This window comes from Plectrocnemia conspersa, unplaced genomic scaffold (genome assembly GCF_051122295.1).
Source record: "Plectrocnemia conspersa isolate PC_06_02 unplaced genomic scaffold, ASM5112229v1 ptg000003l, whole genome shotgun sequence".
Lineage (NCBI taxonomy): Eukaryota > Metazoa > Arthropoda > Insecta > Trichoptera > Polycentropodidae > Plectrocnemia > Plectrocnemia conspersa.
In genome coordinates this window covers 14,450,158-14,464,754 of record NW_028277167.1, presented here as the reverse complement: position 1 = coordinate 14,464,754, position 14,597 = coordinate 14,450,158, and the positions used below count along the sequence as shown (strand labels likewise).

Here is a 14,597-nt window from a genome sequence, read left to right as displayed (position 1 = left end):
TTTTGACCCTCGTTCATGTACACCTGTTTCACCTGCCAAGTTATGACGCTGGAGCTAAAAGTATAGATCTTCTAAAAAATGACAATGCTCATTTGGCAATGTAGCATGAATTTCTTTTATAAATTGTCATTTTATTTGAAAAATAGTTTGCATTTTAACTTTGGAAATATTACTATGATTTAATATTTTTCATCATATTCTCAAAGCCGTATTTTTTAATACAAAGGTATATGATTTTCTTTATGAGCTGAAGTAGTTAGTCCATTATTAGAGAAGTTTTAATACATTATATCATAGGTTCTCAAAGTAAGCAATGTCACCCACCAGTAGACGATGGATGAATCACAGTTGGCAATGCTGGCTCTGGTGGAATATGGTGGGCCATGAAGGAGCCATGTAAGAGGACGGAGAAGTGGACAAACATATTTTAATTAAAATAATAATGTGCCAAAATGTTTAATAAAGTAAATATTATTTGCATAAAATATAATGCATTTTAAGATATTTTAAAAGTGGCCACTGTAATCGTTTTTTCTATGTACTTATTAGACCCGAACCGTTAGGATATTTACATTCTTATTTTGATTACATTCTTATTTTATTATCCCTTCTCAGAAGTCAAAAATCTATCAAAAAAAGCAATAAAATCTTGCCGTCATTGTTACAGTGGGAACGATCGTTACCGAGCGTTCCCACTGCAACGGCGCCGACACGATTTTATTGAAACTTACCACTGGGTCTGTCTTACTTTGATATAAACACTGACATATGTTTGTTTTCTTTTATTTTTCCTAATTTGATATAATTTTTTTTCAAACTTCATTTTAAACAATTATGAAAATGTACATATTTGATATATTATTACAATTAGATAATGTATATTTACATGTTTATTCACAATCTACCCTAAGTAAAACACTGAGCCATAACACGGTTGCTAAGCAACCAAAAACTTAAAAACAAGAGTGTGTTGAGACAATACCATTTGATATCTTTCAAATGCTACTCCACGAAATCTACAACCATAATGTGAAAATATTATATAAAAATACAATATGTTCAAAAGCTACCTTTTTCATTATTATAACGACAATAATAGCTATTATATCGCCACTAATTGTGGTATATCGTAGTAGAGGTAATTATCATTTTTTATACATCAATAATGTGGCTGGACGTAATGAATAATATGATACATTCAAAGGTTTTTGGCTCAAGAATTACATATTTTACGAACAACCCAACGTGCATTTCAAATATCAATACTTATTTGTGGCTGAAACTGATGACTATGATTATACGATCGCTTGCGGTAATTTGCCAAAAATTTTAAATTATATGACTAATTTAGAAGAATGCGTTCATGCAAAGGTATCAGCTTTATCTATTATATAATATATAAAACAATTCTAATATATTAATAACATTTCAGGTATTCGAAGCTGATTATACATTGGATAATAAAGTTGACGAAATACACTTCTCTTTACGGATCAATAATCCTTTGCTGAAAAATATATTTAGCATTAAACTATTAATGATCTTAGACTATAAGCTTCATGTATGTTATTCTGTGATATATTTTTTTTAAATCAAATCAAATCTAATTTATGATGTGTTTCAGGGAATATGTCCACTCCAAATGGAATCATTGATCGTACACGACAAACAATTCAATCTTCCGACTATGAAGTATTTTATTACTACAAATCTAGAAATAAAGCAATCATATCCATTACCGTGCTGGCATAATATAAAAGATATACAATACAATAGTTCCGTTATACCTACAACATTAAACGATGATGATTGGCTTGAAAGAATTTTATATCAATATTCAAGAAGAAATTGTATGTATAATATTACATTATATAAATATATGATAATCATTACAACTTTCCCTATTGCAGTTTCTACCGATCTTGATAACATTTATACAATAAAAAAACATGGTACCGCATCGACGTTCATTTTGGATTTAGCTGTAGCTATCCCGGAACATCCGATAAGATACAGACCAGGATTATGGCAAGAACTTAAGTTCTCATGGCAGCAATATTTTGCAGTCGGGGTTATATTTTATTGGATATATGTAAAAATCAACAACTACGTGTTCCAAAATAACATATTGCCATCTTGGGAGTGTATTCCTTGGAAGAAAAAATAATATTAAAGCAGTAACAAATATATTTTTGATTAATGTTTATTTTATCATTGAAAAGATTGTATTTCATGACTGAATCCAAAATATACAAATCGTTAAAACAGAATTTCTATTTACAAATATACAGTGAATCATCGTGGAATATATTTTTTGTCAGAGATAAGTGGTTAAATATTAATCACTATACTAACAAATCAAAAAGAGTTTCAATCAACTATTTATAATAGACTAGGCAAAGGCTGTAATTGGTTTAAAGAAGTTGAGGGTATATTATCGATGTTTGCACGGTTGTCTTCCAACACGATTGTCCTTCTTGTATAATCATTGAGCTGGACGAGAAGATATCTGTATTCAAATTTTCCATTCACCTAGAATAAAAAGACAAAAAATAAATAATTCAAAATAAATATTATATTACAAAGCCATACTTCTTTCATGTCTAATTGTGCTATCGCTTCGCTGCGAGTTCCCCTCAGGTAAAATTGCATTCTAATGCAGTTGGCACCTTCGCGATCATAAAAAGCATGACTGACTCTAGTGCGACGCCTCCTAGTGGTCTCTTCGCCAAAACCTTTGATTGGAGCGCCTAAAGCAGCGATCACTTCAGGATCCTTAAAATTGATAATCTCATATACTCCATCCTTATACTATAAATGACAAAACAATTATTAAAATCACCTCTATGCATGTTTTCAAAGCCGCTGAATATAAACTATTAGGACTTTTGCTAGAAAATAGCTCTCTAAAAATATAATATAATATTATACCGGTGATGCCGAGTCCTATGAATATAACGCCAGTGTAAGAAACTGTCTTTGCGCCCTCTTTTATTTTGTCACCTAAAGGGCGAACGTCAGTCGAAACGTCTGAACGCGGTTTGGCTTTCGACACGGACGATTCGTTACTATTAGAATAATATTTTATCTGTATGAGGTCGAAGCATGTTTTTCTTTGTAGCTTTTCAAGTAATATCTGCGATGCGGCTATGTTCGCCTTATTCAATAGAAGATGACATCTTATCAAAGGATACACCTTCAAAAGTGACATAGTGATATCTATAACCAAAAACCACAAATTTAATACAACGCTTTTTATGCAACTAATGACAATTTGACGTTTGATTAGACTCACTTGCACGATGTGAAAATTAAAAAATGCACGCCTAGTATCAACAATAAATTTATTGACCATATAAATCACATATATACTTTTTATAATATGTACATAAAAAGTGCAAATAAATATGCAAGGATTTTATCTACTAAAAAGGATTATTCAAAAGAAATATTTGTTAATATTAGTCACATTCTTCAAAATAATTCTCAATCAAAATATAATAGCTTAATTCCTATTCGTAATATCCTTCGTAATTAATGCGTTTTTCAAAAAAAATCTCACTTAATAAAAATCAAGAATTAGCATCAAAATTAATACACTGACTGCGTTTCTAGCATGGTATAATTATTCAATATCATTTGTGCCTCGTACAAATTCATAATAAAAGATAAAATGATTACTATGTTAATAAATTTATTATATTGTATAAAATTCGCGTGAATATACACATGTATTGTAGGGTTGAGATGAAAAACAAATTGAATAATTTTAGATAACATTTAAACAGGGACGTAATTTTAGCTGTTTCTACCGGGTTGGGGGGGGACAATAATTGGACAGTCAGTGTTTGCTTTTTTTAATATTTCTATTTCGTTAAGATTCATAGTATGGACTTAATTCAACTGGGTTTCTGTTTAGAATTCATGTCAAAAGCAATAAAATCGTGTCGTCACAGTCGCAGCAAAAACATTCAGTTATCTAGCATTCATATTTAGACTTTTTATAACAATATTACGACCTACAATAAGTGAAAATTGAATGAAGCTTATCTAAACCGAACTTTGGTCAATAGGAGAGCGTAAAAAACAATTATTTCTTCTAAAAAATCAAAAATCCTCAAAAGTTCTCAAAAGTCAAAAAACTTCTTCCCACTGCAATGGTTTCGACACAATTTTATTGCTATTGGCATGGATTTTTTTACTTCTGAGAAGTGATAATTGTTTTTGCGCCCTCCTATTGACTAAAATTCAGTTTGAATACTCTTTGACAATATTCTCAAATCAGAAGTCCGTAGTAATATCGTAGGGATAACTATCGTGCTATGTTTAACATAGTGTGATATCAAAATGCAGACAAACTATAAAGCAATACGCGAGATGCGAGGTCTGTATGTACTTCTTCTTCCGCTTATTTTAAGAAAGAAAATAAATATAAGATATATAATTAAAAATAACACTTGCGATCTGAATTGCGAACTGGGCTATTGAAGTCGTGGCTACAGATTTGCTATTAAAGCAATATGTGCTTAGGCATTTTATGTATATACTTAAAATTTAGTGTGACTTTGCCATAGTTACCAACTTTTGCAATTAATTTTTTTTTTTATTTAATAATTTGTACTCTCGTAAGTTTGTACATCTTGCACTAAGTCTATTTCGTTAGTAAATAAATGTGAACTAAAAGTATGAATTTAAAATTAGCAGTATCAATGTTGAAATCTTGTACAAAACTTCTAACTGAATATTGTGTCAATGGGCTTAATAAACCCATTGACACGATCCATTATTTTGCGTTAGCTGATAAATTGATCGTGAAATTAATTTTGTTTTATTGATTTGTATTGTTTTTCTTTTTATATAAAGCGTTTTATTAAATTATATTGTGTTTTAATTAATGTAATAAAGAATCATTTTCGTACATTAAAGTCTAAATTTTCATATTAAATTATATTGTTTTTTCTCTATTTGCGTCATATTTTATATATATTTTTTATTGTTGTGTTTATAATATACCATTAGCTATTAACTAAATAAATATATAAAATATACATAATGAGGTGTCAAACGGTCGATGGCCGCAGTCATCAACGTTAGGGCCTCGAAACGCGTGTGACGGACCGTCTGCGGTCCGTCAGAAGAAACCACCTCGGAGATGGCGCGATGATAACCTCGCATAATGGAATGGATGCGCGGGGGCGGCGCGCAAGTGGCCGGTTGGGCGGCGGCCACTGCTATGGTGGCGGGGGGCGTAGCGCCCTACGTGCCGCAATACAGCCAGATCAAACAGACGCGCGACCCCGACGGATTCTCCCTCTACGTTTGCCTGGCGCTGTTGCTAGCCAACACCCTCCGAATCCTCTTCTGGTAATATCCTGCACTTGATCCAAAAACATAAAATACTCTTTTTGAGATATAACTATTTTAAAAAAATACTGAGGCAAGATATAGATAGTCTTCTCTAAAGATCGGATTGAATTTTTCAATTTAATTGACCAGGTTTGCTGTTTTTCACTTCAGTGAGAGTCTCAGTCGATACTCATGGTAAATCCGCTTGGTGTGAGTTCGGCTTAACTCTCGCTTGTCTCAAGTCAAGCAAGGTAGTAAAATGTCAAGTTCTTACTTTTCAACCACGTAGCATATTTTATTACTGTCGAAACAGTGGCATCATTTGCTCAACAAATCTTATGCATGATTTTTTGAAGTAATCGAGAATCAACCACAACGGTTTCGTTTATAAAGGGGTACACTGAAGAAGTACTCATGTTTCATTAGAGAGACGTATTTCGACAATTCAGCCTAATTTGTCTAAATAAGCCTTTTTCAATTGCAAAAATAAATAATCATTAAGAGATGCAACAAATTTAAAATGCATAAATATATAAAAAATTGAATGTCATCTTTGATTTTAGGTTTGGAAAACGCTTTGAATTGCCACTCCTCATACAAAGCATAATCATGAACCTCACCATGTTTGCGATGATACATCTGTGCGTGTCGGTGCGAAAGAAAAACCAAATCATTCGAGCCAGAGAGCGCATCTTCACAGGTGATTACCGTTCGCTAGATTGCTAATAACATTCTTCATATCTATCATGCGTACTTACTTGTTTCCAATATTAATATATACTATGCATTTACTGTATTTTTCCAAATTATTTTTGTGTGACATGCATACTCGTTCAGCCCAATCGGAAGATGTGACCCGATGGCTCAACCAAAGATGTGAAAGCGCGACGCTTCCGGCACAAAACGCTCATCGTTTCTATGGTGAGACACGTTTACAAGGGGCTGATGTGCGACTCTAAACAGCCTACGATCGCATCGCTTTAATTGTTGTTAAATTTGTGTTTTTGGATGTTTATTAGTATTAAGTCGATGGAAATTGCTGCATTATCCTGCTCGGTTTAGATCCCAAATTCCTGCTTTAAAAATATAATATACAGGTGACTCTTAAAACACTATGATTTTTTTATATGTCGATATCCAATAAATGCCTCGTCTATTTCAATAATTACCATTAACAAGATATCAATATTTATAAAATCGTTCGGTTTTTTGTCATTCTGTACATACAAGCATGTTTATACTTATCACTGATTAACTAAAATGCCTGTTTCAAATATTTGTATTATTGAGAGGTACCTAAATAAGGATGACTACGCGTTTCAGCATCGTATTACTCGTACATTACAAACTTGTATGACTCTTATCAAACTTCCACTTAAATAAAGATAAGCATTTTATAAAAAAAACACCTATTATAAAATTAAACATTAAATACATGTTGCTAATCGAATTATCAAACATTTTATCACAAAATGTAACCTAAATCTATGTTTATTTATTTTTATAAATTAATTTTACTTTCGGAATATAAAACAACTAATCTTAAATAAAATATTCTTGCCTAAAATCAACAGTAACACTTTTAAATGATGATTTGCCGGTTACAAACACTTAAAGATTTGTTATGGTTCAGTGATTATTCTTGACACTGATTATTCCAGATATAAAATATTATTTCATCAAATATTTACATAGATGTAAATATTTTAATTTTTATTTAACGTATTTATTTTCTTAGTTAATCATTTTATCCGTCAAATACATATGAAATTTATTTTTTTAATATCTCCGTAACTTTTGCTCCAATTTCAATGAAATTTAAAATGGAGTTTTTTCACCAGCCGATTAATTATTTTTATCATCGCATTTTTTATTAATAATTCTGTAAACTATTATTGTTTGAGCAAATTTCATTAATCGAATGGCTTGGCAAAATCTAAGCTTTAAATTTCCCTTCTGATAATGCGATGTAAAATAATTACACAAAATATTTAAATAATCAATAATTCGGAATCATATAATTCTTTCATCTTGATAATAGAACACCAAGGTATATATAGGAATTTGAATAATATAAACGGATTTGAAAAAATTGTGATTACGTTTAATGTAGTAATAAAATAATAACGATGAGCTACAAAGCAACACATTTGTGTAAAATTTATATACGAAAAAACTACATAATATGCGGAAAAATATAGATAATGGCAGATAATATAGAATTACTGCTAGTTTAAAACGATTATTTTACTTAATAGTTTTAGGGGTTAGCATAAAGACAAATTGTATCGTCCTTTTATTATAGTTTTTTAATCCATAACTCTGCAAACTTCTCTTGTTTTAGTTTTTTATCGTTTGGGCAAATTTTATTCTTCAATAAGGGTAATCCCTTGATTACATATTTATGACGAAAATATGTTTATATTTTATGTAATTTATCCATTCATTATAAGGATTATGATATTATATTTCCATCTTGTATTTATGGATATTTTTAAACAGTAAAATATAATCTTGAATGCCCATTCAAGTAAAACGTGTTGACAGACAATATTATCATTAGCTATTAAGATTATAACAATAAATAATGTTACTTTTCTAGTATCTTAAGAAAGTTCATGGTTACTTGAAAAAACATATTTTTTTAAGTTTAATAACAATTTAGTTATTATTATTGAATTATAATACCTAACAATAAATAAGATGGTTTTATAGTAATATCAGCTAGATAAGATATTTTGTGTTTTATATGTCTATAGATACGTTTTTTTATATATTAATTTAATATGTACTGTGGGGCGTCTACTGTATTTAATTATTATGTAGAAAATATAAATTTTTTGACTCCACGCATTCCCAGATTCAAAACAGACGACGATGACGAGAATATATAATAATTCTTTTTGCTAGGGCACTTTATTAGCTCTAAAAAATTCGACAGTCAAACCCCCCTAGAGGGTAGAGATTGGGTAGAGATTCGTTATAGGAATACTACGTTATAGGCGACTAGGCACCCATACAAAATCTGAGGTTAGGTTCTTTCAACTTTATTTTGTGAATTTAACGAAATCAGCAAATCAAACTTTTTTCTAATTTTTATGTATTAAATGACCTTGTATTTAGTTTGTAAACAAGAGTACGTGCCCTATGTTCTTATTGCGACACACACGCGAAGAATGACATTGATTTTGCGAGTGCCAGGGGAGTCAAATGCAACAGTTTTTGAGTTATATTTTTAAATGCATAAGCCTACAATGAATAAATAATAAAAAGTAAATATAACTCATCAAACTTTTTCTGCAGTATGTTTTATTTTAGGCTAATAATAAAAACTTATTAATTATATTAAAAACACAATAATGGTAGAAATGAAAAAAGTTAAACATCTTAAATCATGTAATTATGCATTTAATTACTGTCAGCATCATCTAATATCATGTTCCATCAAGACCTTTTTAATACCTCAATTTCATCACTTTCATTAATAACTGGATAATTTTTTTATTGTCTTCTGTCTGCATTTCTTCTCGATTTTTATAATATGGTTCTTGACATTTTTTTAACTCAGCAGATCGCTCTGTAGAACAATCGTATGGAATAAATTATTATATTTACATGGGTTTTACATTTAAATTTTTAAATAAAAAAATTACGTGTTATTTTAAATGCACTAAAATTTTAATATTGGATATAAAGTTTATATCATATATCTAAATATATTTTATGCTTCATTAATACTTTTTTAGATTTGTAATAGATATGTATTACATAATTAAATAGCTTTATTATAAAAATTAGAATGGTTGAAACCCCCTGAAAGTGTATACATAATGTATTTAAAAAACGATTATATTGATTTGCTTGATCATAATTTTTTCCATAGCTATACAAAAATAAATATGTTCTTACTGTATTGTGATGAATATCCCTGGAATGTTATAGCGCGGCTGCATTTCGCCTGTCACAGAATACGTCTAGCGAAGTCAAGGGACAAACAGTAACAGAAACTACGCTATAGGGGGGCTTAATGTTTTTTTACGTTGAAATTTTATTTTATTATAATTGTACATTTAACTTGAAGGTTGAACAATCCAAATGCTTATATATTTATTTTTATATAATTTGAAAAATAATTCTCGCCTAAAATAATCAGGGTCCAGAAAAATCTTATGTTTTATCCATCAAAATAAGATTATGAAGGAAATCTTTATTTATATTAGATTTACTTTTCATAGTTATTTTAATATCCATTATCCTTTATTTGACTACTATGTTTTAAAATCTATATTTCTATGCATCTAAAAATATACTGTTAAGCTTAAAAGTGTAAAATCGTTTTTAATTATCTTATAAGAAAGACTGAAAAATAACGTTTTAAATATTATAACCTTAAACAAATATCTTTAATTTTCTTCGATGGTGCGGCAGCGCTACTTCTCCTTGAACGAGCCAGCACTGCTACCTCATATAAACATGTAGTTGTAAAGCAAAGATAATATCTGTTATTTTTTATTCACATCGTAGATTTCAAATAAAACATCCTTTTTATGGTACCTCTTATTATTTTATTATGGTGCAGGGTACATTCCTTTGTACTTGAATTAAATTATAATCATACTAGAAGCCGATTTTAATTTAATTTTTCAGACATGGAGAGAAAATACTTTTGGGCCTGGACCGATTTTCAAAGCTATGTCGATTGCATGCTGGTGTTTTCTCTGCTCGGCGCTGCTGTTACGTATCTCCTCATCGACATACCGGCCTTTGTCGAGACCATCGGTTTTTTGGCCGTGTTCACCGAAGCGATGATCGGAGCTCCGCAGATATCGAAGAACCACCAAAATAAAAGCACTGAAGGAATGAGGTTATTGATTCATTTTCATTATCAATTAAAATGAGTATTAGCAATGGGTATAATATTGATTTCCCTTTACAGTCTGCCGATGGTGATTATGTGGTTGTGTGGAGACATTTTTAAGACTGCTTATTTTATAGCGAGAGATGCGCCACCACAATTCTGGATATGTGGAGGACTGCAAATATTGCTTGACGTGGTGATTTTGTTACAGGTAAAAAATATTAATATCTGATCTAATTTTATAAATATATACAATTCGACTGTCACTGTATGGTTTTTAGACTATGAGACACGTTATGCTTTATTTTGTAAATTTAATTTAATGCTACATATTTGCAACTTCTTTGCTTAAAAAAGGCCATCTAGATATCAATTTTTGCATATCAACGTTATTATTTTTGTAACACTTAAAATGTATTAGTGAGTCAAATGAAAATCTCATAATTTATTGAACGAAAAAGGTACAGAAGGACATTTTTGCACTTACACTCCATTTTTTCTCAAGTCAGTGCACAAAAACATATTCATGCAGAATTCACATGTTCGCTGAGAACAAATTAAATATTTTTTTATTATTAATTTTTAAATTAATAATACACGAAGAGCTAAGCAATGATTATAATAAATAAAACAATAGTGAAATGGGCAATAAAAATTCGCTCTACCGCTTAATGATTACTCTTCAACTTCAAATTTATGTAAAATTGCTATCAATTTATAAAACAATTCTTATTTTTTCATTTGAATCATCCTTGTATATTAATAATAATAATCCTCATACATGAATCATCGCCACAAACTATCCCACATCTATATTGTTGTATTTTTCAGGTGTGGCTTTACCGTCATAATACAGCAGCTGCAAGAAGGGCTCGCCGTGGAGACTAGCAGTGGACTGAGACAGACTTATAGCAGATAACGTTGTATCCAAATCTTCCATTTTTTATCGATATGATTTGTGTTTCGTTGGTAGTTTATTTTTCGTTCCGTCTGTCAATTTTAAAACGTTATATTCTGACTGGCTGTCTCACAAAGTTCTCGCTGTCCAAAATCCTCGTGTTTGATTAGCATTGTTGACCGACTGCCCCGTACCATTTTAGTTTTCAACGTGTTTTACTTGATTATTGTTTTATTTTCACTTTTCGTTTATCCCTTTTGACTTCCGTAATGACACCATTACCTCGCTCTTTGTAATCGAGCGCGTTCTAATGTATCTATAAATAATGAACAGGTTCCGAAACGGGTTATTGTTAAAAAATGCATACGAAGCATTTATTTATATGATATACTACCTTGATAGCGAATAAGTACTTCAGTGTTTAATAATTTTCTTATTACCTGTCGTTGACTCATAACCACTGCACCTGTTGTGTTATTTTTTAGAATGGACGTTTTACTTCATGCACTTCATTTATTACTACTGTTATATTAGTGACGCATATATAAATGTAAAATTTTACCATGACCAAAAATAAAAAATATATACATACCTACTTTTAATACCTCTATTGAATTGTACGGCGCACTTAATGAGAGTATAAAAGTTGAGCTCATATCAACTACAATTATTGAAATGCATATCATTTTTTAACTAAGATCTAGTGTATTTTGTTAGTATTCCTACTATATATATATGCTTCATTTAGTCGGCAACTGTCACTAGAATAAATCTTTCTAATATTTGAAGTGCGTTAGTTTGGAGTATTCCCGACTTTAATAGCTTAATTTAGAACTTGAGCGCTTATACATATGTATATAATTAACGAAAATATGTGTAGAGTGAACCTTAATGAGATGTCAAGAGAAAATCCATTAATCCTATGTATATATTTTCTTAAATGCAGAACGTTTCTTTCGTATTAATCTTATTTTAACGGGATGACCCAATTCTAAATGCAAACCGCCATCGATTTTAACTTTAGATTGAAAAATAATGTATATTTAGCGTATAGATTTAGTGCTGGGATGATGTGTATTTTAATTTTTAATGTGTACTAATTTCCTAGTCATATGTTGCTTTTTATAATTTTAATTTTTGTGCTTCCGTCAGTAAATAAAATTTAATATATTTGTATTTATATATACAATTATAACGATTAATTGATTGGTTATATTTATATATAAAGATGCCCAGACCGCCATTTATTAATATATTTTTATTGAAAATATTTTTATAATACTGCATGCAACCTGTATTAAAATAGAATATAAAACAAGTATTAAATTACACTGCTTAACAAATTGTATTTATTTTTTCCTAGCATGTAAAGTTTTTATTATAGTTGGTTTGTATTGACAAACTAAATATAAAACATTACTTTTGCTTTGATAAAATTTTAAAATCATTTGTAATTATACTATACGTGCTAGGAACTATTTATAAATCTTATTATTATTAACGGTTACGTAGCAAAATATATGTATATGATTTACTTAATATAATATACATTCCATAATCAGATTAAAAAATATTTGATATTATTTATGTATCAATGATAATAGTTCATGAAAAATATATAGTAATATTTCTATATATTTAAATCTTTGCTGTTTTTTACATTGAAACTGCACAGCGGTTGCCTATGTACCAATCCATGCCTTATTAACCATTATATATATGAACTTATACAACTGTACTCGAGCATCTACTTAATTGAAACATTCAAAAACAGGGTACAGCAATAAAGTTATTTTAAATAGGATCTATCGTAAGTGATTAAACTCCCATTAAACGTTTTAAGTTTTGATAACGGTGCCAAATTGTAATCATCAGATGCTCGAGTATCTGTTACGATATAATTTGAGTTTTTATTTTTTAAGCCTTTCGGATTGATTGTGTGATGTACAAATTTTGTGATTCATTCATAGGTTACCTATCGTGTACAAAATTATAAAATAATTTCGGTTTCTACAGATTGTTGTAAATATAACTAGGAAAATATATACCATAATAACTATTAAATAATGTTTATATTAGAAACAATTGTGAATTTTTTTCATTTTTATTGTCAAAATTTTGTAATATGAAGTATACTTTTATTTTTACATTAGAATACTCCGAATGTGTTTGTATATTATTTGTTATATACCTAATAATTTTAATAAAAAAAATGTGCTGTATGTATTTGATTCTTAGTTAAAATAAATATATATACAATTACTTACAGATTTTTATATAAAACCTAAAAAATAACTGAAAATGTAGAATGACAATGGACTTTTTTTGTTGATTTGCTAGAGCTAAAAAATAGGCATCAATTGGAAATATGGTCATTTCTTAATTAAATTTGACAATGTTGACCAAAATAAAACTAAACGACAATATATCTATATAGCGTGAAATAATGAAAAGTAATTATTTTTATTATTTATTGCGTCATATGTAAAGAAATTTAAATACTGTTTTTCGTCCTAATGAATGTCTGAGATTGTCTGAAATTAAGCATGAGATTTTAAATAATAGAAATTTTTCTATAATTTACGTTGTTGCGACCAGGTAGAAAAAATCTCTCTTGTCGCAAATACAGGTTAAAGGCGCAATAAACCAAAACGTTAGTAGTCTTTACGACACGCTGACAAGTACATTTTTGTTATGTTTATGTAGGTGGCGATTGAAGATTCCAAAAGATTAGCATCCCCAAATGGACCATCACTAACGACCGTTCAGTGCTTTTACACAAAATTATACTGATAATAAAAAAATTATTGTATAACAAGGACAGATAGAATACGAAACGACAAGTGCAGTGTAACCAATTATTATAAGAAAGATAACATTTCTAATTTCACCTTAACCATTTGCAATCCAACATTGTTTACCTATTAAATCCAATTTATTTAATCACTTCTTACCTATTATTTATATATCACTTATTTAAGGTATATCCTGTATCCGTTCCACATGTTGGGACTGCTACCTGAAAAAACACGAGAATTCAATGACAAAAAAAAATATTTCGCTCTATCCTTATAAATAGTTAATTGTTCACTATTGTAATTCAGGCAACGCCAATGATTCTGAACATAATATTGTTTTTATTATCACTTTGATATATGAAACACTGAGTATATATTTGAATTTACATTACAATTACTTACATACTTGATGTTTGTTTATATTTGTCCATTGTATGATATTTTTTGAAGCAATCTTTCATATAGTTATGATTCTCGACCACGTTTAAAAAATATCATCTTTGCTTTTCCTTATGTTTTTTTTTACATAAAATAGGAAGTACCACATAAGAATAGTACATATACTTAAGTTATACTTAGTGCACATTGCGACAATTTTTTTGTCCTTCCATGCAAATACTATAAAATTATTGTTTGTTCATCTATAGCAGCGGTCGGGGAACCGGGGTAAGTTACCCCAAATGGGGTAAAAATGAAT

General features: G+C 29.6%; 3 protein-coding genes across 4 annotated transcripts; 2 read left to right on the top strand and 1 right to left on the bottom strand.

Annotated features, from left to right (window-relative positions):
- Positions 1-1,402: 1,402 nt before the first annotated feature.
- Positions 1,403-2,270, top strand: LOC148236707 (transmembrane protein 231). The gene is made up of 2 exons (XM_088182546.1): positions 1,403-1,561; positions 1,625-2,270. Exons 1-2 carry the CDS (start codon positions 1,538-1,540, stop codon positions 2,165-2,167), a joined length of 567 nt encoding a protein of 188 aa, XP_088038672.1. The 5' UTR covers positions 1,403-1,537; the 3' UTR covers positions 2,168-2,270.
- LOC148236706 (mitochondrial import inner membrane translocase subunit Tim21) lies at positions 2,190-3,340 on the bottom strand. Its single transcript, XM_088182544.1, has 4 exons — positions 3,296-3,340; positions 2,843-3,219; positions 2,593-2,775; positions 2,190-2,532 (listed from the first exon to the last, which is right to left on the bottom strand). The coding sequence occupies exons 2-4, from the start codon at positions 3,209-3,211 to the stop codon at positions 2,383-2,385; spliced, it is 702 nt and encodes a 233-aa protein (XP_088038670.1). The 5' UTR covers positions 3,212-3,219; positions 3,296-3,340; the 3' UTR covers positions 2,190-2,382.
- A 1,737-nt stretch (positions 3,341-5,077) lies between these two features.
- LOC148236705 (solute carrier family 66 member 2) lies at positions 5,078-13,364 on the top strand. Of its 2 annotated transcripts, XM_088182359.1 has the most exons (6): positions 5,078-5,364; positions 5,910-6,046; positions 6,184-6,267; positions 9,994-10,210; positions 10,283-10,415; positions 11,036-13,364. In XM_088182359.1, exons 1-6 carry the CDS (start codon positions 5,177-5,179, stop codon positions 11,090-11,092), a joined length of 816 nt encoding a protein of 271 aa, XP_088038485.1. In that variant the 5' UTR covers positions 5,078-5,176; the 3' UTR covers positions 11,093-13,364. The 2 variants fall into 2 exon arrangements, with proteins under 2 accessions (XP_088038485.1, XP_088038486.1); XM_088182360.1 differs by lacking the exon at positions 6,184-6,267.
- Positions 13,365-14,597: the final 1,233 nt, after the last annotated feature.

What these genes read in the sequence shown, in the direction of transcription:
- LOC148236707 (XM_088182546.1), top strand. Translation starts at nt 1,538, where the DNA reads ATGATCTTAGACTATAAGCTTCAT. An exon ending in TCTTAGACTATAAGCTTCAT is followed by an intron (nt 1,562 to 1,624) that starts GTATGTTATTCT and finishes GATGTGTTTCAG; the next exon opens with GGAATATGTCCACTCCAAAT.
- LOC148236705 (XM_088182359.1), top strand. Translation starts at nt 5,177, where the DNA reads ATGGAATGGATGCGCGGGGGCGGCGCGCAAGTGGCCGGTTGGGCGGCG. An exon ending in AAACGCTCATCGTTTCTATG is followed by an intron (nt 6,268 to 9,993) that starts GTGAGACACGTT and finishes TTAATTTTTCAG; the next exon opens with ACATGGAGAGAAAATACTTT. An exon ending in ACGTGGTGATTTTGTTACAG is followed by an intron (nt 10,416 to 11,035) that starts GTAAAAAATATT and finishes TGTATTTTTCAG; the next exon opens with GTGTGGCTTTACCGTCATAA.
- LOC148236706 (XM_088182544.1), bottom strand. Translation starts at nt 3,211, where the DNA reads ATGTCACTTTTGAAGGTGTATCCTTTGATAAGATGTCATCTTCTATTG. An exon ending in CTTTGAAAACATGCATAGAG is followed by an intron (nt 2,776 to 2,842) that starts GTGATTTTAATA and finishes ATCAATTTTAAG; the next exon opens with GATCCTGAAGTGATCGCTGC. An exon ending in CACAATTAGACATGAAAGAA is followed by an intron (nt 2,533 to 2,592) that starts GTATGGCTTTGT and finishes TTTTTATTCTAG; the next exon opens with GTGAATGGAAAATTTGAATA.